Raw genomic sequence first — 24,723 nt, 5'->3', positions numbered from 1 at the left:
ACGTTGTCAATGTGAAAGCTTTGAGCTGCCGTCCTGCTGCTGCGAAGCATTTTTCGACAAGCTGTTAATTCCCCTCAGAGTCAAGAAACGATCAAGATGTATTACGCAGCACACAATATTCAATTCTATTCTATTATATTCTTGTTATTATTCGGTTCATTTGAATAATTGTGTGTTTTTTTTTCTTTAGAAAGTGACTGCAAGCTTCTCACCAAACTACCCAAAGTCAAATGTCTCCGCAACAACAAGAGAGAAGGTATGGCAACAACTGTGTGTGTGTGTGTGCGTGTGCGTGTGTGTGTGTGTGTGTGTGTGTGCGTGTGCGTGTGTGTAATAAATTGACTCAGGGTCGGCCTTTGCATCCCTTTGCCTGAACATTTCCATATGTAAATACGCACTTGCACAGACGGACAGACAGACAGTCGGTAAGTGAAGTGAAATTGGTTCATTCATCTCTGCTACATATGGAGCTGCAGAACTGAAATGACCTGAAGTGAATTGAAGTGACAGGAGCTGCGACTGAAATGGAGCCCACAGAGGCCTAGAGAGACAGAGACTGTCATAAGAAATGTTGCTGAAGAGAAAATGTCTTCCGCGAGCTGAAACCGAACAAACAACGAGTTCAAACGCAAAACCAAACTTAAATCTTGACTTCTTACCTCGTAAAAGTCGCAAAATGTCAACCAGTTAGTGTGTAAATACCTCAATAAACTAAATGTGGATGTTAGGCCTCATTATAGTTTTTAATACAGCCGTGCGTCATGGCTATCCTTATCATTTTTCTATATAATCCATTTGGAGCAGCTTCCATGATCTCAAATATAGAATTCAAATGAATGTAATAAATAATGAAACTGATAGCTTGACAATGGCATGGGGTCATGAACACTTTTAGGAACTAAATGCATGGTTAGGGGCCAGCGAAGGTTCCTGTTACTCCACTGCAGATGATTCTGGATGTATATACACGAGTTGAAAGTGTTTTTTGATGCCCATGAAGAAAGTTTTTATACTTATCTAAAACAGGCAGGTAGATGATTTTAGTCTATTAACCTTTTACCATCCAATGTTCCACCTGTGGGAGGTCGTAGAAACTTCACAGACTGCCAGTATGTGGAATCGTAATGAAAGTACTTTATGTAACAATAGAGACGACTCAGAGAAGAGGAGACTTTTTCATAATTGTAGTCATTTTCAAAAAGAATCCTATTAAATTATCAGGTACTAGAGCTTTGATCAGGCCATAGACTGTATAAAAAATGGACGCAGCATACCCGTAGGGAGTCGCCATCTTGTCAGACAGACTCATTTCCTCTGACCAAAAAAGGGCATGTATGTGACATTGGGATACGTCTGACACACTAGATACGTCCATCTGGCTGACGTAATCCTCCGAGGAGAGGTGAGGGCCAGAGGCTAACTGTCACTCAAGAGGCTGCGCCCCTAATTATTCAAAAACTTTAACCTCCAATAAAATAAAAACTAGCCTGTTACAAAAAAATCCACCCCCACACTAGAATGTTTTTTTGTACCAGGCCTTAAACAGGTTTAATGATGCTGTGAAAACGGCCTTAACATGGGGGTCAATGAGAAACTGCTCTATTAGGAAACCTGCCCCTAGTTGACACTCAGAGAAATGCAGTTTTTGGCACTTCTGTATTGGATCAACCAGGAAGTCGCTGTGATGGGGGCTTGGATCAGGCCCAAAACATCGGTTCTATTCATGTTTGTCGTGGACGAGTGAGAGGTGACGTTTTTCTTGCAGAGTTTGCATGTGACCATCCTGGGGTCATCTCTGTTCTTTTCAAAGTGATCCCATATTTAAGCGTCTTTCCAACATGATTGGCTATTTGTTATTAACTGTCTAACCGCAATGTACAGCCAAGGGAGCTGCCATGTTAAAAGAAAAAACACTGACAGTGAGTGAGTGTCACGACTTCCTGTATCTGGCCCTTCAAATTAAAGGCGCTTGATTTTGACAAGACACGGCTCCAATGAAAATTTGGTCTGCTAATGATTTTCTGGTGGACTAGAGCTTGGTTGACTATTTGCGGGCAGCCCTATGAAGGACTGTGGATAATTTAGTGGCAATTTATCTGTGAAAATGCAGAGAAAATCTAACTAACCATACACTGATTTAACATTTTAACTAGCTATCTTTGTTTTATTAAGAGCAGCTGTAGTCTTAGTGATGTTACTGCAAAGTGCTTTCAAAAGCGTTGTAGTCAAAGTTACATTTGATCACTAAATAATGGTCATGTTACATTACCTTCAGTAAACACGGTGCTCCTGTTCCCCACTCTCACTCTGATAATATGGTTGTCATTTTAGTCACTGATGACAACCAAAGGCCAAGAATTGGTTGCCAATTTTTTCAAAATGGTTGCCAGTGGCAACCTGGTAACTGTTACTGTGGAGCCCTGGGTGGGTGATGTGGAAAACTCAATGATGATCTCTCCCGGAGAGGAATAAAGAATAACTGGAATAGCCACAGTTGTCCTTGCTTGAATAAATCGTTTAATAAAAATATGTGATCAGAGAGGTTCTTGGTACAGCACGGTTGCATCGACATAGCCAGATACCAAAAGCTGGAAGAATACAAAGAAAATCCCATAATATAGAGAGCTGTCTCAAGGACCAAGGACCACCAAATGCTTTCGAGACATGCAACAAACAATCACAGACGTATGAATACATTCCAGAACTCCTGATGACACCAAGGTGCCTGATCATATTTTTCTCCAACGGTGGGGTGAGAGTAATAACCCAGCTGTAGTTAAAGGTAACCAGCTACCTGTGTTTGGGCTCAACCAGGTCAGCTTTATGAACTATTATTAAGTGTGTAGTCCTCACAGATCCTCAGGAACATGTCCGGATGACGACAGGAGGATGACATTTACGTCTGGTGGACTGAAGCGAACCCTCATGTGGACACGGAAAGTGTGATTTTCAGCTTAACCCTTCAATTTGAGTGTCATCCTCTCCGGAGGGCTCGTCTCACTGTGAACTAACCTCCACACAGTTGTCCTGCAAAGAGACGGACGAGACGACATTTTTTAAGACGTCTCATTGCTGTTATTTTGGTGCCACCTGAGTTCAAATAGCATCGTTCTCTCTGGGACCAACTGCAGTAGAAAACACTTCTAACGTGCTTGTTTCGGTGAGAGCAGGGGCCATTTCAGCTCAGATTACTGCACAAGAAACGCCTCAAACAACCAGTCTGTCTCCACTAATATCTGTCTCCACTGTTCTTTCTTCCTTTCTGCAGGACTTCTAAACGTTATCTTTCTTCCTGGTTCCCTCAGTGTCTTGTATTTTATTGTCATTCCCTTCCCCCACTCACTCACCTCGTTGTCTGCCTTTCTCTCTCTTTAACAACAGGAACACTTGTCCTACATGCTATCACTAAAGGATTTCATTATAGCACAGTCATGCTGATCATACCCTGGCAAACACAACACACACACACACACACACACACACACACACACACACACACACACACACACACACACACACACACACACACACACACACACACACACACACAGTTCGACTAGTTAATAGTTTATTGCTTCAAGCCTTCTGACTTGATTGTCTTTTTAATGACCATAAAAGCTCACCAGGATGACACTACATGAGCACTTTCTTACTATACTTGTGAGGACCGTCATGTGCATAATGCATTCCTTAACAATATCTTAAACTAAATCCAAAGGTAATTTCAGACGAGCCAGATTGCTTTGCTGCAAGTCTGAAGGCTGGAGTGTTTTTGTAGACAATATTTATTTGACATAAACAGCTCATGCATTTACTGCACAAATGCCCTGACTGTGTGTTTGTGTGGCATGAGCCTGTTTCTTTTTATGACAGCTCAGACTCTGATTGGTCCAAAAAATGAATAGTTAATTAATATTTTTTCCAAGCTGACCGTCTTGTTTTGCTACTTGTCTCTGTACATCCAGTAAGAAGAGTCTTAAGTCTTTGGAATAGATGTGAAACTGTGGGCAGGGTGTGAACTACAGGTATACTCTTAAAAACACATGTGCTCCGCTAAAAACACCATCTGTGAAATTTTGCAGGGGGTCTCTAAAATATTGACAATATGCTATTCCCGCCATGCATTTCTATGTTTCCATCATCATGGATCCTCATTCAAATTCAACCGCTTGTCCCTGTCGGGGTCGCGGGGGGCTGGAGCCGATCCCAGCTGACATCGGACGTGAGGCGGGGTCCACCCTGGACAGGACGCCAGTCTATCACAGGGCACATAGAGACAAACATAGACAGACAACCACTCACACCTACGGGCAATTTTAGAGTCATCAATTAATCTAACACATGCATGTCTTTTGATTGTGGGAGGAAACCGGAGAACCCGGAGAAAACCCATGCAGACACGGGGAGAACATGCAAACTCCACACAGAAAGGCCCAGGCCGGGATGCAAACCTGGAACCTTCTCGCTGTGAGGCGACAGTGCTAACCACTACACCACAATCTCATGCAATAAAGAAATGCTCTTTTTGCCGTCATCAAAACCGTCTCTCACTTTAACTCAAAGATCAGGAAAAAACTAACTTTAATCCCACTCAGTATGTGAGTATGTCAGAAAACAAGGACAAGATCAAGGAAACGAGAACAAGGAAACAAGAAAAAGAACAAGGAATTAAGGAAAAGGAAGCAAGAACAAGGAAATAAGGACAAGAATAAGGAAACAAGGATAATAACAAGGAGACAAGGAAAAATGACACAAGGACAAGGTGACAAGGACAAAAGGACAAGGACCAAGGACATGAGGACAAGGAAACAAGGACAAGAAAACAAGGATGAGGAAACAAGAACAAGGAAACAAGGACAAGGAAACAAGGACAAGGAGACAAGAACAAGGAAACAAGGACAGGAACAAGGAAACAAGGACAAGAACAAGGACACAAGAACAAGGACACACGATCAAGGAAACAAGGAAAGTAAACAAGGAACAAGGAAATAAGAACAAGGACAAAAGGACAAGAAAACAAGGAACAACGAAAAAAGGAATAAGTCAACAGGGACAAGAACAAGGAAACAAGGACAAGGTAACAAGGAGAAAATTCAAGAACAAGGAAACAAGGACAAGGTAACAAGGAGAAAATTCAAGAACAAGGAAACAAGGACAAGGTAACAAGGAGAAAATTCAAGAACAAGGAAACAAGGACAAGGTAACAAGGAGAAAATTCAAGAACAGGGAAACAAGGACAAGAAAAAGGGAACAAGGGAAAAAGGACAAGGACAAGGAAGTAAGGACAAGGAAAAAAGGAACACGAACAAGGAAACAAGAAAAAGGACAAGGAAACAAGGAAACTTGGAGTTACTAAAACATCTAAACCAATCAACTCCATCAACCAGTGCAGATAAATGATCCACACAGTAAACCTATATCAGTCTTTAGTCGTCCGTATTGTATCACACTGTTTGGTTTTGATTACCGTGTGGAGGTTTGATTTGGTCATTAATGGTTATTACATAAAGCCAATAGGCCTGCAAGCTTGCACCAATGTCTCTTGACAAAAACATTCACCTTTAGTCCTCTCTTCCAGACACATACAAGCTCCCATCAAAGCCTAGGTGTGTAGTGCTCACGGACTATGAGGAACCCAGAAGTCGTCTGTGTGTGTCTTTGTGTGGAGAATGTGTTTGGAGCATACTTGTTGGTGTCAGTCTGAGTCGCCTTTCCATTAGAACTGCTGCAAACCCCTCAAAGTTACAGGCAGCGAATATTTCTTACAAGAATTGATGTGGACTATTCCTTGAATCTCATTTCCTCCTAAAACCAAGACTGAAGGCGTCACCATGGTCCAATCACAGCGCTTGGTGGTTCGCTGGATGATATCAACACGTTTTTGTTATTTTCCCAAACAGAGAATCCAACACAAACTCTATCACTAACTCACACACACACACACACACACACACACACACACACAGCTGTGATGGGTGGAGACAGTTAGGACTGCTCAGTGTGTATTGTACAAAGTCAGCCTGTCCTACACTGTATGTTGTCTGTGTGTGTAAGTAAATGTGAATATGTGAGTTTATCTGTGTGCATGCCTGTATGTGGGTCCAGGGTGTGTGTTTTGTGTGTGCGTGTGTGTGTATGTGTGTGTGTGTGTGTGTGTGTGTGTGTGTCTGTGTGTCTGTGTGTCTGTGTGTCTGTGTGTCTGTGTGTGTCTGTGTGTCCATCCATCCAGAAAATAAAGCCTTATTGAGGATGAAATGGGATTTTTAATTGGCTGAGCCTCGGCCCAACAGCGTAGCGTGAAACTTCATGGCCCCCCGTACAATGTCACCGACACACACACACACACACACACACACACACACACACACACACACACACACACACACAATGGACCCCAGGCACAGTCACTGCAACACACACAAACACACAGTTAAGCACGCCCAGCCTTGTGCACATGTGTATACACGCACCACACACACACACACACACACACACACAAACACACACACGCACACACACACACACACACACACACACACACACACACACACACACACACACAGAGCACATCTCCATGTCAGGGAGTATTGATTAGACCATTTAGTCCAAATAGAGGAGAACACTTGTGCCCCCATCAGGGAGACCTCCTTTACGGGCTCATTTAAACACACACACACAAACACACACACGCTCTGTCTCTCTCTGTCTTTCTGCACACAACCGCAATCAGCCGACACACACATTCTCTCTTCCTGACACTCCTCTCCCTCTGTCTCTCATACACATGCAGAGTGATGGGCCTGTTAAAAGGTTGTGTCCATGTCTGACAGGGTCTCTAAGAGCCCAGCATCGATTTTTCCTTTTGCTGACTAACTGAGAGAGAGAGAGAGAGAGAGAGAGAGAGACAGACAGAGAGAGAGAAAGAGAGAGATGGGGGAGTTGCCAATAAGTAGAGCAAGGCACTAACAATACCAAGGTAAAGGGTCCCATGCCCTTACAGTGTCTAAAAGTATTCTGTGTGTGTGTGTGTGTGTGTGTTTGTGTAACTGATAGTCACAGCTCGAGAGCGTGAAAGTTGAATATATACTGTCTTATCCGATCTGCCGCCCTGAAAAGAATCAATTTCAGCAGCAAAGTGGAGGATTTCAATTTGGAAGAGAGCAGCTCTGGCTCTGAGGCTGCACGTTCTATCAGCTGGATCAGGGCGGGTGTGTGTGTGTGTACCGGATGGATGCCGTGCGCTCTCATGTTAATTTAAGGATGAGTGTGTGTATGCATGCAGTGTATTACAGATGAAGAGTCACTGGGAAAGTTAACAAGAATGGAAACGAGGGCCCAGTTTGGATCGGGCCCCTGCACCCTTCCACTGCTTTGGGACCGACTTCCCTCCCCTTCAACGCAAACAACTGTCCTATCATTTAATATATATATACTGTATATATATATATATATATATATATACTACAATAGAAGATGTGTTTTACTGTAATTACAAAAATATGCAATGCACAGGGAAACTAGTATAAATGAATAAAACTTACTCCCAAGCTTCTTTGGCGTCATTTCTTTTTATTTTATTTTATTTGTTTAAACATTTTTTAAACAAGTTCTTTTTCTCTCTTTATCAGCTTCTTGGGCACAGCCTTTGTAAATACACTTTACAATCAAATTGACCATTTTCTAGACTAAACAAAGCTTCATTATATCCTACATGCAACATAAGCTGCTCTTTTTCCATCAAGTTTGCACGAAAATAGTCAAATGTCTGTTTTGGATGAGGCAACTTATTACTGTCCTTTGGAAATAACCGCACAGAACTCATATTTAGGCGTTTCCTCCGGACACAAAACAGGTGCTGCACCGTGACAGGAGTTGTGTTAGTAAGCCTGCATCGATGCAGACTGACTATTGCAGGGCTTTGTACACTTCCTCTCCACACTAACTGGTTTGGAATGACTCTACCCTCCACGCAAACACTCAAACAGGGTGAGAGTGTGTCGAGGGAGTGTGTCGGACCTTGCTGGAATTGGGCCTAATCGTCAGAAGTGATATTCAAGCTGCTAGAGTGGTACAAAGAAAAAGTAACTAAAGGCATTTACTCAAGTACTCTGTGTATTAGATGAATGCTCTTACATGGTGATGTACAGGGGTTGTTTATATATAAAGCATCATTCAGACACAATTTAAGGTTCTTTACAGGGACATAGAAAAAACATTAGATGTTATTAAAAAAAACCCATTAAAACTGCATTCAAAAGACAATAAAAACTAAAAACAAAAGCAAGCAAATTACAGAATAAAATTAAATTATGTATCTAATCCAAGGACAGTTTGAGCAGACCTCTGGTGTCCAGGAAGCTTGGTCTGCAGGTGTGGGGGCGTGGCAACTAAAATCTGCTTTGACACACTTGTGTTTCTTTTCCTCAGGTCTGATCAGGTCCAGAGTGCGTGGGGCCGATGCTGCAAGGGCCGGAGTCCTCACCTTCCTGGACAGCCACTGTGAGGTCAACAAGGACTGGCTGCCCCCCCTGTTGCAGAGGATCAAACAGGTAGACCATGACCTCACTCTGCTGGTGTGTGTGTGTGTCATCACCTGGCTTCACCACCAAGCTCAGAATGTTAGTCGCTGCCGATGCTGTCTGGTAAGCAGCAGGGTAGCGTTAAATGTCTCAGGCTTTTATTGTGAAAGACAAGAAGCAAGTAGTGAAGCTGTTGTTTACAATGTGAAAGGCAATGATCTGTTATTTTATAACCTTTGTAAGAACGGGCACAAGTCAATCTCGTCCATTTTTGACGTAAAGCTAGACGCCATTTCCCCAGGAGTCCGTCACTGGAGGCAGACAGAGCAGTTAAAGAGATGCTTATAGAGGACCAATGGAAACCCTGACCCCACCACAGCGACTTACTGGTTGATCCAATCAGGAAGTGCCATAACTGCACTTCTTTGAGTAGTTTGCACAGTACAGCATTTTGTCATTGACCCCCATGTTAAACAGGCCGTTTTCACAGCATCATTAAACCTGTTTAAGGCCTGGTACAAAAAACATTCTACTCTGTATGTTTAGGTCATATCTCCATGACAACACTGAGGGGGGTGAATATTTTTGTAACAGGCTAGTTTTTATTTTATTAGAGGTTAAAGTTTATGAATAATTAGGGGCGCGGCCCTTACTTCTCCTCGGAGGTAAACGTCAGCCAGATGGACGTATCTCCCTCCCCCCAACGTCACATACATGCCCTTTTTTTGGTAAGAGGAAATGAGGCGGAGTCATAGTCTGACAAGATGGTGGCTCCTGTAGGCGGGGACAATTGGATCAAGTTGAGAGAACGGGCCTCGAAGTAGAGGCTACGTCCATTTTTATACAGTCTATGAGCGAAACACTGGTTGTGTCGTTATTCTGTAACCGTCAACTTCAAGTTCTTCAGAAGTTAAAACTGAAAAGGTTTGTCCGTCGCCACTCTAAATCCTGATTCACTTTTCACGTCTAACCTTGAAGAGTGTGTGTGTTTGTGTGTGTGTGTGTGTGTGTGTGTGTGTGTGTGTGTGTGTGTGTGTGTGTGTGTGTGTGTGTGTGTGTGTTTGTGTGTGTGTGTGTGTGTGTGTGTGTGTGTGTGTGTGTGTGTGTGTGTGTGAACTTTATAAAACTCATGTGTATGAATGGGATCATGAGTGTCAATAACCTCAGAAAGGCCACTTTAGAAATACTGAGCACTTTACGGCACTGTTTGTGTGTGTGTGTGTGTGTGTGTGTGTGTGTGTGTGTGTGTGTGTGTGTGTGTGTGTGTGTGTGTGTGTGTGTGTGTGTGTGTGTGTGTGTGTGTGTGTGTGTGTGTGTGTGTGTGCGTGCACGTTCGATGACTCCAGCGGTCGAGGTGAAATGGCGCCGTGGGAGAAAATAGCTGTCGGTCTGATTGCCTCTCATTAAGAAATAAGTGCTGCACTCTCTCCTTCACCCCTCCGCTCCTCCCTCTGCTCCCCTCTGTTTGTCTCTCCTCTTCTTCCTCTCCTCCTCTCTTCTCCCTACTTGTCATCCTCCCTTTTCTCACCTCTCCTCTCGTCTTCCTCTGTCCTTACCTCCCCCCTCTCCTCCTCTTGCCTTCGTTTTGTCCCTCACCTCATCCTTATCTTCCTCTTCTCTCCCTCTCTCCACTTCTCTTTATCTCTCCTCTCATCTTAGCCTCTCTTATTTGCTCTTGCACTCTTAACACCTCACTTCATTTCTCTCCTCTAACCTTTTATTTATCCTTCTAGACGTTCCTCTCCTTTTTTCTTCCTTCCCACCCCTTTCACTTCTCTCCTTTTCTGCCTTCTCCTTACACCTCTTTTCTTCTCTTATCCTTTTCTATTTTACCATTTCACCCTATTTGACACCTCTCCTTGAATGTATTCTCCTCTTTTTTCTTCCCATTTCTTCCTGTCCTCACCTCCCCTCTCACATCATCTAACCCTAATGCCCTCACACCTCCTCTCCTTTCCCTCCTCTCTTCTTCTACCTTCTCTTTGCACCAAGGGTGAAGGTAGGCAAAAACCCAAATACTACAACTCAACAACAAGAAAACTCACCTGCAAACATTACGTCAGCATAAACAGTTTGTATTTTTGTCTAAATTGCTTCTAAATTGTTCCAGTGTCAGTGTGTATGTGCAGACCTCTACACATCACACTGCTTGGTTCAGGCTGTTCTCATGCATTTTTCACACATATACAGTAACAACGAAAAATCAGGCACTGCACACTAATTTGTGTGTATTCCACGTATAGAAAGCATGTGACATAGTATCACCGCGTAAAGGGGCAGGATGGGGTGGTGGATGGGTCCCAAAACATACCTTTTGAAGGCTAAAACCGGTCACGTAAAGGTCGTTTTGGCGCCTTGTTGTCGCGGTCCACTTCCTGCCCCTCACCGACTTTCAGGACCGCTTCCTAAGACTTCATACGAATTTGTGTGTATTACGTACGATATCCTACGATTCTGTTCATGAGTTTACGTTGCTCATTTATAAGTGGATATTCTTCTTTTGGAACTGTATGTCCAGTCTCCAGGGCTCATCCCTGCCTCTTTTCCAACTTTCTTTTTAATAAAAGTATCTTTCGTAGTATGTAATCATGTAGGAGGAATCATTGCTAAAAAAAAAGAAGCATTCGCCCATTCAGCAAGTCAATTTATGATTATTATTTATTCCAGTAACTATCTGATGAAAAAATCACGCTATCTTTTCCATGCCTAAGTGTCATCAGCACAGCTGTTTCAGACCTGTGAGACTAGGAATGGGATTGGGTGAGTCTCTTTAATAATCCCCCATCTGTATTCACCTTCACCTTCACTTCTGCACAACCATGAGGCAGAATAGAAGGTGTGCATGGAGACGCCCACACACTCTATGCACCTGCCACCTTGCACTCGGTATTTATTATTCAAACTCAGGAAAGGTGCGTTTGATTTATAATTCCTGTACTTTCTATATTTTTTCACGACCAACCCACAGACTTTATGAATGTAGTTTATGGATAAACAAAATGTAATATGTGTGTTTCCTTCTACAGCATGCAGGCATTAAAAAGTATGGTTAATATGTTCAGGGTTGAGGAGAATTATATACATTCACACCTGCTCTGCAGCACCTTTCACCTCCACCTGTTCTTCTTTACAAACCTTTTTCCTCTTTTCTACCACTTATGCTCCTTTCACCTCCACCTGTTCTTCTTTACACCTCCCCCTTCCCTTTTCTCCTTTCTCACATCTCTTCTCCTCACACCTTCTGTCTCCTCCTCTTCCAGCGCATCAAGTCAACAGTTGTTTCTGCTGACATTAGACACCTCTCATCTCCATCTTCTACAGCGCAGCGATCAATAAGTAAACCACAGAGCCTGATCGGATTCTGCCGCTAGACCAGCAGCATCCATATTCATACTCACGCTTTACAAGTGCGTGTGTGTGTGTGTGTGTGTGTGTGTGTGTGTGTATGTGTGTGTGTGTGTGTGTGTGTGTGTGTGTGTGTGTGTGTGTGTGTGTGTGTGTGTGTGTGTGTGTGTGTGTGTGAGAGAGAGAGAGAGTGAGTGTGTGTATGCGCAGGAGAGTCATCCGTCACTGTCTGTCCATTCACTTTATAGTCATACATTTAGATTTAAATGTATTAGGTATTGATCCAGGTAAATACGCACACGCACACACACGCACACACACACACACACACACACACACACACACACACACACAGGCAGAACTCCACACCACCATAAAGTTATATTCCCTTGAAAATAATTGTCTGTCTGTCTCATTGATATAGAGAGCTAAAGTCATGCCCAACTTCCAGGTGAACTTCTGTTCCACTTTCTCTCATTGTGTTTTCACATAAAGGAGAGGGTTTCTTTTTTCATTCAAACAGCCGAGCGGTATTAATCCGTCTATTGAGTGGGTGGGTTCATGACAACGGTGCATTAAAATGTGTGTGAACCCTGCAAGCAGTGAGCACTAAAAACAAATGCATCTAAAAGGCGTCAGTGATTGACAAGTCATATGTTTTAACATTGATTCGAATAGCTGAGTCAGAGCAGTAAAGGTACGGTGGTTTAATAAACAAAGAACAGAGTGCCACTTGCAAAAATGAACTAGAACTAGGTGGAACGTCCATGAGCCCGAACAACCTTGGCACTGCAGAACTGACTTTTTGTGATATTAGCTGCAGTCCTTAGAGCAAAACACCAAAGTCAACATAATAGTCTCGCAGATTATCAGTTTGAATGTTTTTGAATGTCATCTTTTGGGCGCCTACCTAGGGAGGTGTTCCAGACACGTCCAGCTTGGAGGAGGCCTCTGGGAAAACCCAGGACCAGGTGGAGAGATTATATCTCCACACTGGCCTGGGAACGCCTCAGGATCCCCCAGTTAGAGCTGGTTAATGTGGCCCGTTTGGGGTCCCCTGCTAGAGCTGCTGCCCCCGCGACCCGACCCCGGATAAGAGGCTGAAGATGAGATGAGATGAGATGAGATGAGATGAGATGAGATGAGATGAGATGAGAGCTTTGAATGCTTCACATCTTTTTGCATTTTTTTCTTTTACTTCCACACATTTTTACCAGCCTCACTGAAAGCAGCAAAATACAAGTGCTTTCATTAGCGGGTCAAATGATAAATCACCACTGTTTTAACTCACTCTGTGATAGACAGGAACTTAACACACAATTAAATAGATGAAAAACGTATGGATTACAACTTTAAAAACAACCTAAGAGAAGTTTTAACCCTTTAAAAACTGTTGCGGGTCGTTGTTTAAATGATTCAGAATAAAGTTCAAATCTAAAAAAAAAAACCCTAATAGCCAAATCAAGCTTTTTGCAGCAGAATGCTAAATGTCTTTACAATCTTATATCATAAATATCATAAATATAAGCAATTTGAGAAAAAAAAAACATGTCCTCTTTTTGTACTTTTTAAAATTCATGACACAATTTCTATCAATTTATGAATTATTATGGTTTAATGACTTACATAACCTCAAGGATTCAAGAAATGCCATCACAATGAGCAGAAATGCCGATGTAGGCACTGGTGGAGCATTTCTATTGCAGAGTTCAAAGGGTTAAAACCATTCAAGTGCCGCCTGGACACATTTCCTCTGGCTTCTATGTTCTTGTGATGCATTTCAGATGTGGAAGTGGAACGTTTTTTATGAATCATTATTGTGTAATATTCCGGCCTTACTGCATAATGTTCAATAAAGACTGTAATCCAGCTGAAATACAGGAGACGCACATGAGCATGAAGGATGATGATGATGATGCGGGATGTTCAGGGGGTCAGTTTTCCTCTCAGCTCGGTCGTCCAATGTTCTCATTTCGAATCAGGTGAAGAAAAGAAGAAGAAGAAACGGCTGAAATTAAGAGACTGCTCCCGAGCCATTTGAGAAATAACACTCATCCAATTACAACAGTAATGTCAGGAATGCTTCACCCTGAGTGCTGCACAGTGTCATTACCGTAACAGCTATATTAAAGCACACGCAGTGCTTTGTAATGTGGCTGGTGCCGTGGAGGGATGCAGCCCGCGTCCCCTTGCACTGACCCTGCAGCTAATGGTCCAGAACCGCTCCACCTGCTCAGTAATATCACTGGCTGAAGGCGCATCCATCCGTTTGACCAAACTAATAGAGGGACACTCCATGATTTAACGAGACTCCAGTCTGCAAAGCTCTGTGTGTGTGTGTGTGTGTGTGTGTGTGTGTGTGTGTGTGTGTGTGTGTGTGTGTGTGTGTGTGTGTGTGTGTGTGTGTGTGTGTGTGTGTGTGTGTGTGTGTGTGTGTGTGGTCTAAACTTAACCGCCACCTTTTGTCGTCTGAACTTAACAGTCACCATTTCTTGTCTGAACTTAACGGTTACCTTTTGTCGCCTAAACTTAACCGTCACCTTTTGTCGCCTCAACTTAACTGTCACCTTTTGTGGTCTAAGCTTAACCTTCACCTTTTGTCACCTAAACTTAACCGTCACCTTTTTTCGCCTAAACTTAACCATCACCTTTTGTCGCCTAAACTTAACCGTCACCTTTTGTCGCCTCAACTTAACTGTCACCTTTTGTGGTCTAAGCTTAACCTTCACCTTTTGTCACCTAAACTTAACCGTCACCTTTTTTCGCCTAAACTTAACCATCACCTTTTGTCGCCTAAACTTAACCGTCACCTTTTGTCGTCTAAACTTAACCGCCCCATTTTGCGCCTAAACTTAAGCGTCACCTTTTGTCACCTTAACTTATCCGGCACCTTTTGTCGCCTAAACTTAACCATCACCTTTTGTTACTTGACTTAACCATCACCTTTTGTCGCCTAAACTTAACCGTCACCTTTTGTCGCCTAAACTCTACTGTCACCTTTTGTCATCTAAACTTAACTATCACCTTTTGTCGCTAAAATTAACCGTCACCTTTTGTGGTCTTAAATTAATCATCACCTTTTGGCGCTAAAATTAACCGTCACCTTTTGTGGTCTTGAATTAACCATCACCTTTTGTCGCTAAAATTAACCGTCACCTTTTGTCATCTAAACTTAACCATCACCTTTTGTCGCTAAAATTAACCTTCACCTTTTGTGGTCTTAAATTAACCATCACCTTTTGTCGCTAAAATTAACCGTCACCTTTTGTCGCCTAAACTTAACCGTCACCTTTTGTCGTCTAAAATTAACCGTCACCTTTTGTCGCCTCAACTTAACCGTCATCTTTTGTCGCCTAAACTTAACCGTCACCTTTTGTTGTCTTAACTCAACACCATTTTACAGTGTTAAATATTCACGTTTTCACAAGGACTTTTGACCAATGAGGTGTCAGAGCTGGGACGTCCTTGAGATATCGGCTGTGATCACGTCTCCTTACCCTTCACACTAATGAAAGGAAAAGCCAATTTGCCAATGTCCTTGTCTGCTTACATTCATTGAGTCTGTATTCACAGCTTTATTAATTTATTTTTGCTCCCTCTTGATGAATGATCCTTTTATTTAGAAGAGGATTTTTTTTTAGCATTTCTTATTTCCAAGTCTGATATTAATGCCAGTTAAAGTGAATAGAATGGGGCTGAAGTGAAGTGAACGGAGGTAGAGGTCACTCTCCCCTCACTGAATGTGCTGTGTGCATGATTGGTGCTGAATGACTGAAATTCCTTTTAATGTGGTGCAATTTTAAAAGGACCTTGGAATATACAGTCTCTTTCACACACACACACACACACACACACACACACACACACACACACACACACACACACACACACACACACACACACACACACACACACACACACACAAACACACACACACACACACACACACACACACACACACAAACACACACACACACACACACACACACACACACACACACACACACACACACACATTTGACTGAGAAATGAATTAATTGCTATGAAACCTGGTGGTCTGCACACAGGAACAGTCACCTTCTCTGTTGCTTTGTCGCTTGCTTTTTTTCTTTTTCTTTTTTCTTTTTATTTGCTTTACATTCCTAACCCACAAATGTGTGTGTGTGTGTGTTTTTTGTGTCCAGGACCCAACCTGTGTGGTCAGCCCAGTCATTGACATCATAAACATGGACACCTTTGCCTACGTGGCAGCCTCCGCTGATCTCCGTGGGGGTATGGACATGCTTTCTTCTTTCCACATTTTGAGAAATAAAAATGGCTCTGAGGCACCTTCAGGGTGTTTCTTGATGTCACAGAGAAACACCTGAAGGGTTTCTGATGCATAAAGGATGAGTTCATGATGAGTTCAGGAACCTTTGCCCTCCTCCGTGAAGCTCTTCGGACACTTTTGAGGTAGTTGCTTTTCGCAACCTTACGCTGGAGTAATCTTTTTCTTGAATGTGATCTTGGTTTAACACTGGATTATGAAATATATATAAAAATGTCCTAATTGCATTTATTTAACTTTAGCAGCCCGAAATGTCAACCCATGTCACTGCTGATGTCTCAATTTGAAACTCTGTTGGTATTCAAAACTTGTGATTTCTTAACGGAAAAACACAAGTAAGAGGACAGTGTATAATTTTTGGATACTATAGCAGCACTTTCTTCTCAGGCAGAGTAACAGACGTGGCTAAAAGCCTCGATGGCTGGCTCCAACGAAAGATGATAGCTTGGAAAATAGCGCTATGGGGCACTGAATTTGATGAATTCACGGTCTATCGGACCACATATGAGACAAGAATTAGCCAGCTACTGCACCCCGTGGTTTCTCCGCCTCACTCCCCGCCGCTAAGAGACCAAACCAGACTTTACCAGGGGGTGAGCTGGCAGCCGCTCTGGAGACAGACCTTGTCTGTTCTTTGGTGTAGTGATGATAATCACGGTTCTATGATGGGGGCCAGATCTCATGGCTGCGTTTCTTTCTACAGAGTGGCTCATTGTTCTCTTTTAAATCCTGAAAAAGTAGGGGTGGGTAGTCAGGGCGGTCCAGGATCAACAAACTTCCTGTTAACCCTTTGCCCCTGCTGCCGACATCAGTTCTAATTTTTGAAACATTGTTGAGAAATCTTTTTTATCAGTATGGTGTTGCAGATGGCTAAAAAATACTACAAATCCCATGCGCCTCATCTGTGGAAAATGAAGAGGTGTGAATCTATCGAACACATGTACAATTCATCCAAAACTGATTCAGCACCCCAAAGTGAACCAATGAAATGCTGAGCCTAATCTTTAGCTGGTTAGCCGTGCACATGATGGGATTAAAGTTGGTGATGGAATGTTTCACATCAAACTAACCTTTGTTTTAAGTCATAGTTGACTTCTCTTCTGTTTTTCTGTACACAGACAAATGTTTTTGCCACAGCTGCTCATCGTTTGCACTGAAGATTCCTCACAAAAGATTATAAACCGTCTTCTCTTTTAACATTTATTCATGTTTGTTAAAAAAAATGCCTCCATGTCCGCCATCAATTTGTCTGTGAAAACACAAGGAAAATAAATCCATCCCATCTTATTCATTCTTTCCCTGACAACGCCTGACATAAAGCTGACAAAACGCCAAGCCAAAGCAACCAAACAAACGACTCCCACTGTCAGTCACCTGTCTTTGCCTGGCTGGGAAGACAATGAGTTAGAATTATACCTCCATAACCTGCATGCCAGAAATAGCTTCTCCCACTTTTCTCTTCCAGTTGAAAAAAGCTCGCTCAAGGACAATTATTTGTGCGTTGCTAAGGTGCCACCTTGAAAGCTTGAAACCAAATAATCTGTAATAGCGGTGAAAGTGGATGAATCACTAACTGTCCTCTAATGCATCGAACATCACAGATTGATGACGCGGAACAGAAGATCCGAGGAAGAGCCTTTTTTTCATCCTGCAGCTACAGATGAGCTGAGACCAAATGGCCTGAAAATGCATCAGAACAATACACATCTGTGTTCTCCACTCGTCTGTCGTCCCTCACTTTTTTCTGAAGCCAATTTCTCCTGAGAGCTTCAAAAGTCCCTCTTTCTTTCCATTAGCCTGTCTTATTCCAATCTTCTCTTGGTAACAGCGATGCGCCAATCAATGCTGATAATGGCCCAGTCCACGGATCCCTCTGTCCTCCCCTCACACACACACACACACACACACACACACAAACACACAAACACACAAAGGGGATGTCGAAATCGATAATGATAGTCGCACTCATAAAGGATATTTTAATTATAGATGAAGCTGTCACTCATAACATAAAAAAAGATGGTTATAAGATGGACTTTCATTGATCCAGATACTCACACACACATGTTAAAACACACACAGGGGGGTTGGGGGAGTGCTGTGGTAGCAACTCTGCTGCGTTATCAGCAAACACACTCCTTCACTAACCAACACACACATTTGCTTGCTTGTATGAACACACACACACACCGTAAAAAAGGTAATTAAAAGGGCAGAAATCAAGTATAACAATAAATGGACGGTTATCAGTTAAAGCTGTAGTTGGTAACTTTCTATGAATTGTATTTATTTCTTTTCGTATTTGCTTAAACCGTCACTTTAATGTGACAGCAGTCGATCAGTGGAAAAGTAATGTATGTTTACCTCCCTCCGCTGTTCCTGTAGGCTCCCACCCCCCCTGAAGAAAAACAACCAATCAGAGCAGAGGAGTCTCTGACCCGGTTTCGATAAAAGCTTTGAAACTAGCCAGCTCTGATCAAATATGAATCGATATTCTGTTAATGTGTTGCATATTTCTGGCATAAAGTGTTTTTAGAAACACGTTTTACTGTTTAGCTGTAAAATGAGAAAGTTTGTGACCAAGTCGAGCCAAAACCAAGCCCCGCCCACCAGCCCACCGGACACACAAACTTTCTCATTTTACAACTAAATCGTACACTAAAATATGTTTCTGTTAGAACACCATAGATACAAATGAATTGAATTAGGGAGATAACAGGTTAAAGTCTGTTTAATGTCTCACAAACTCCTCTGGGTCATTTCTAGAGAAGTTCAGGGTTGCAGTGCATGTGTGCAAGGGACTTAGATCTGTACACCAGTAAGTCTACAGTAGTTCCAGTCTGTGGTGGTTTTTCATCTCCCTATTGTCTGTATATGTAGTATAACATATATTCATATCCTTTTTCTCCCTCAGGTTTTGATTGGAGTCTCCATTTCAAGTGGGAGCAGCTGTCACCTGAACAGAGAGCTCGTCGGACCGACCCGACTCAGCCAATCAAGTAAAACACTGACAAACCCACACACACACACACACACACACACACACACACACACACACACACACAAACATACAGTATAATGCAAGCAGGGCTGCAATTAATGATACTTTTATCACATTATCAATAAGTATTTTGGTCTGTAAAATGTCACAAAATGGTTAAAAATGTGGATCAGTGTTTCCCAAAGTCCGACATGACGTCCTCAAATGTCTTGTTTTGTCCACACTTTGAATATTCTCAGTTTACTGTCACAGAGGGGGAAATAAACCAGAAAATATTCACATTTAAGTAGCTGGAATCCAAGAATTTAGACTCAAAACGATACATTAATTATCAAACTGGTTGGTGATTAATTTCATAGTTGACAGCTAATCGATCCTGATGGATGAGATCTGTAGCTCAAGATGCTTTCTGACGTAAAGTTCCTCCTTCTCCAACTATTCACAGATAAATCAAGGGAGTTCTCCTCTTGTTCAGAAAGTTCAGGAGATAAATACATAAAAAGTTGCCAGAAAAAGTTTGATGAGTGCAGCCTGAACTTCCCATTTTCAAGCTTGAGTGGAGAGTTTTAATTGCTGAGTTTTATATGGTGTGTGTGTGTGTGTGTGTGTGTGTGTGTGTGTGTGTGTGTGTGTGTGTGTGTGTGTGTGTGTGTGTGTGTGTGTGTGTGTGTGTGTGTGTGTGTGTGTGTGTGTGTGTGTGTGAGACTAGCCGTCTCAGCAGTCTCCATAGGGAAACATATTTTGCATAGACTACGTAGATTACAGTGTTTCATGGATTTTTGTATAAAAGATATTATTTGAAATGTCACAAATTTCTTAAAATCTTTAAAATCCTTGCATTCCATTTCTTTAAGTTATTTTCACTGTGCAGAAGCCTTTGTCATCTCACCTTTGAGGGATGTTTGTGTTTCTACCTTTGGGCTTCTTACGGAGCCCCCAAAGTTGTGATAGATCATGTATGATGTATGGTACATATATTGTTTTATGCACACAAGCTCATATCTTTTTTAACTTGTTTTTTATTGAAATTTCCACACAACAATTACAGTGTCAGGGTTTACACACTTCTCAAAGTAATCATTCTCATATCAGTGACCTTATTGTCCAGTGGAGATGGTGGTGTCCTCTTGCCGTGTTCTATAATCTCTCCATTTTTCCCCTTTTTCCTGAAATTGTGTGTCTTGTAGCCTTAGTTTATGTGTAATTTTTTCCATTATTTTTTTTGCTCCCCCACTGCTCCGTGGCCGGTGGTTCTGCTTTATACCATAACCTTTCTTACTTGCAGATAGCAGAACTTTAACAAGATACTCATCCTCTTTTTGCATTGTATCTTGTGTCAAATGACCCAAATAAAGTATCTTACAAGATTTGGGTATCTCGTATCCAATTCTTTTTCTTAAACCCTGCCATATTTCAACCCAATATCCTATTATCTTTTGATAAGAACATATGCATATGGACTACATCCATGTGTCCACATATTCCCCAGCATGGTTGGTGTTTACATACAGTGTCCTTCTGAAGGTTTGGAGTTCTAAAAAATCTGACCATATTTTTCCAATTGAATTCTCTCCAGGTCCTGGATCTGGTGGCTGTGCACTGTGTTTTACAAATATCAAACCATTCGTCCTCAGTTATTTGTTCCTTCAACTCTTTTCCCCATTTTTCTTTGATATAAAGAGAGGAAGTCTTATTGCATGACATCAAACCTTTGTATAGGGTTGAGATTACTTTACATTTCCCCCTTCATATGCTTTCAAAAACACATCGATAACTTAATTATCAGTGTCAGTTTTCATCTCCTTCTCATAACAGTCCCTTACACAAGCTAATATCTTTAAGGGTCTCCATAGCTTCATCTTTGTTGTAGCCTGCCATTTATATTTATATCAGTCAACCATCAATTTCAATTAATCAATTGGGGGATTTGCTGTTGATCTAATTGAATGTATGAACAAACTTTATTCAACATTCACATTCACTAATCTAATAAATAAGCAACTGAAGCCCACAAATTGTCAAGGAAAGACCGATTCTTAGACTTATTTCCCCTACACAGAAAAATACAATCGCACACCTTCTGACTTCAAGTTTCTCTCTTTGACTGAGCTAAGATGAATGGTAATGACCTTGTTAACTCATCAAAACACACTTTCATTCAAACTGGACAAATAAAATACAACTCACCAAACTCATCTTAGTTAGTCCTTCTACTGTTCTGACAATCACCAACTCTGGTTTGTTTAAAATAAGTCCTTCATTCCCGGAGTAGGAGTCGAAAAATGCCGGTTCTAAAAGCCGTTTTCCCTCACTGTCTGCAGTGCGGCAGCCCGCCTCATTCTTCAGAGGGACACCAGTAAGTTAGCAAAATAAAGTTATGAACGGCCAAAAGAATAACCCAAAAAGGTATCGCCAATAGCCGATGTATTGGTCAAGTCGCCCAACCCCAGTGCAGCAGCAAAGAGACAGCAAGTCTAACAATCATCACAATGTTCCAGGCTGAATGTCTGTAGATGAAAAAGGTGCCCATACACCGCATGCAAATGATTTGTTTTAGTAGCTATGAGGCTGCAGGACAGGAGGAGTTAGCTCTTTCTGCACAGGTGCTGGTCACATGTTGAACCCCATCAGTTATGACAAAACAAGATCAAACTGCAATCAGGAAAAGCATATGATTCATAAACACCAGTGACTGATGTTGCCTGTGTTATCTAATGAATGGGATGTATAAACATCGTATTTTTCTCAAGGGCTCTAACACATCATTTATATGAATGTGGCAGGAATAAGCAACAATCATAGACTATTACAGCAAAGCACAGAAACTGAAAGCAACCTGGAAAAATAATAAATACAGCAACAATATCACACTTTCTGTAGCTGTGGTGGTTAATTGCATCTCTGTTCTGACCGACCGCTGCTAATAATAATTGATGCCGATTTCTGTAATCAGTAACAAACAAGTCTGTATTGACCTGTTAATGCTGCAGCGCTCCCTGCTGGGCAAGAAAGAACCAAGAGAGAGCAGAGGAGCCTCAGAGAGACAAACAAACACATAGTTATAAATAATGAACATTGGCACTGTTCCTTCTTCATAAGTTAGATTGGTGGCAGGAGCCCAGATTTACTGCCATGCCAACTCGTGACTGTCTGACTTCGTGCAAGTTTTTTTTTAGTAGAGGCAGAGTGTTAAACACATACAGATGGACAGGTGGTGTGTGTGTGTGTGTGTGTGTGTGTGTGTGTGTGTGTGTGTGTGTGTGTGTGTGTGTGTGTGTGTGTGTGTGTGTGTGTGTGTGTGTGTGTGTGTGTGTGTGTGTGTGTGTGTGTGTGTGCGCATGTGTGTGTGTGTGTGTGTGTGTGTTATGGTGTAGCCTGTCAGTGTACAGAGTGTCCGTCTGGGCACAGTGACTCATTCGTGAACTCTACTTGCATCCCCTCACCTTATCCCTCTAACCTTTTTTTATACTCTGTGATTTTTGATGTAAAAATCAATCAGCTGTCACAGCTAGCATACATGCTGTAACGACAGTGTTTCACACACACACACACACACACACACACACACACACACACACACACACATACACACACACACACACGCAGTGCTATTTGTAGGCAGAATAATTGTTGATAAACAGAGAGGATTTGATGACACATGCTGGCCCTCAGCTATAACTCATAATATTGTCCAGATCATGATTCAGCCTCCCCGAGTGTGTGTGTGTGCATGTGTGTGTGTGTGTGTGTGTGTGTGTGTGTGTGTGTGTGTGTTCGTGTGTGTGTGTGTGTGTGTGTGTGTGTGTGTGTGTGTGTGTGTGTGTGTGTGTGTGTGTGTGTGTGTGTGTGTGTGTGTGTGTGTGTGTGTTGTGTGTGTTCGTGTGTGTGTGTGTGTGTGTGTGTGTGCGCGTGCGTTTGTTTGTGTGTGTGTGTGTGTGTGTTCGTGTGTGTTCGTGTGTGTGTGTGTGTGTGTGTGTGCGCGTGCGTTTGTTTGTGTGTGTGTGCGCCGTAGCAAACAAGGAGCTTTGTCTATTCTGGAAATCACAGAACAGCAGAAGTGGTGAATGAGTCTTTTTTTCTTTTCGTTGTGATTCGATTCTGGAGAAATTGGAGCACAAATGTCAGTGAGAAAAGATTTAGTGTTAGTAAAATAGTTTCTGTGTTATCCAACCAAAAACCACACAAGCACACACACACACACACACACACACACACACACACACACACACACACACACACACACACACACACACACACACACACACACTAACACTCTTGTTTTTGTTGTTTGTCTCTGACAGGACTCCCATCATCGCGGGCGGCCTCTTTGTGATTGACAGGTCTTGGTTTAATCACCTCGGCAAATACGACACTGCCATGGACATCTGGGGCGGGGAAAACTTTGGTGAGTTGTTGTTGCTGCTGACCACACTGTCAAATCATTACCAAGGAAAAACAGGGACATTCAGTGGATGAGACATATAGTTTTACTTTTCTCTGTTAGGTGTTAAATTTGCATGAAAGCATGTCAACAGTGATGCTTCAGCTTCAGTTTTACCTCCCTCTCCTTCTCTCTCTTCTCCCCTTTCAGCTGTCTTAAAATAAAAGAGCAAAGTCTCACTTTTCAGATTTAGGATCATTACATCAGAATTACGTTTATTTGTAACGCAGCTGGAGTGATGCAAACTGTTTTTCAAAGGTTTGAACGTACAGAGAGCTGTAATTGATCATTTTCTTGGTCGCTTCTGCAACTCTGACAGTATGTTTTCATCATCGTCCTGCCAGTGACAACCTAAAAATCTCACCACATGTCACCACACTGTGAATCCAAAAAAAGAAATGTTTTTAATGTTTTTTTTACTAGTTAAAGAAGAAGACACCAGAAACCAGGTGCAATTTCAGAATACAGATATGAACGAAACTGTAAAGTTTGGTATCTCTAAGTGCTGAAGTGGAGATATTTGACTCAGAGTTAGAAAATCTAACGTTGAAGTAATGGCCTTTAAAGATATGGCTATTGTAAAATGCCGAATGAGGAGACACAATGTTGATTAAGCCTACAGTTTGGTCCGCTGTCTCCAAAGGCACCGCCAAAGAGAATGAAACAGAGATTTGTAAGAGACTGTAACTCTATATAAAGGCCCATACGACATGTAACATACTACATTGCACCCAGAAATGATATACATTTGCATATAATCATGTAGAATCTTCAAGTCAGTTTACAAGTCATTTCACGTAATTTATTGTAGATGCAAAGGAATATGTAAGTGGATCCTTAACAAGCATTTCATACAAATCACTAGTCATGATGTCAGTAGAGCTTCATGTAAACAACGGTGTCAGTAATGCTACAGTTCTTTTCTTGTCCCGTGCAAGAAGCTTGACAAAATAATCGCTCATCATTTCCATTTCCTAGGTAAAGATGTCTAAAGCCCAGTTCAGACCAAAGATTCGCAACAAGACAAAACAGTTTTAGAATATAGCAGGTAAAAGTTGCAGCGGTGTGAACTGACCCGTCTCGTCTGGAC

The 24,723-nt window shown here is 42.1% G+C and overlaps 1 protein-coding gene across 1 annotated transcript in view; it reads left to right on the top strand.

The window, feature by feature from the left end:
- Window positions 1–24,723, top strand: part of galnt14 (UDP-N-acetyl-alpha-D-galactosamine:polypeptide N-acetylgalactosaminyltransferase 14 (GalNAc-T14)) — a 175,776-nt gene that overhangs the window by 123,536 nt on the left and 27,517 nt on the right. The window contains exons 5-9 of the mRNA XM_083934659.1: window positions 191–256; window positions 8,428–8,549; window positions 16,049–16,136; window positions 19,106–19,190; window positions 23,494–23,597. Of these exons, the coding sequence (XP_083790785.1) occupies window positions 191–256; window positions 8,428–8,549; window positions 16,049–16,136; window positions 19,106–19,190; window positions 23,494–23,597 (465 nt within the window). The remainder of the gene's footprint in view (window positions 1–190; window positions 257–8,427; window positions 8,550–16,048; window positions 16,137–19,105; window positions 19,191–23,493; window positions 23,598–24,723) is intronic.

This window comes from Echiichthys vipera (genome assembly GCF_963691815.1).
Source record: "Echiichthys vipera genome assembly, chromosome: 19".
Lineage (NCBI taxonomy): Eukaryota > Metazoa > Chordata > Actinopteri > Perciformes > Trachinidae > Echiichthys > Echiichthys vipera.
Note: the sequence above shows the minus strand (reverse complement) of the source record. Positions and strands in the feature narration are given on the sequence as shown.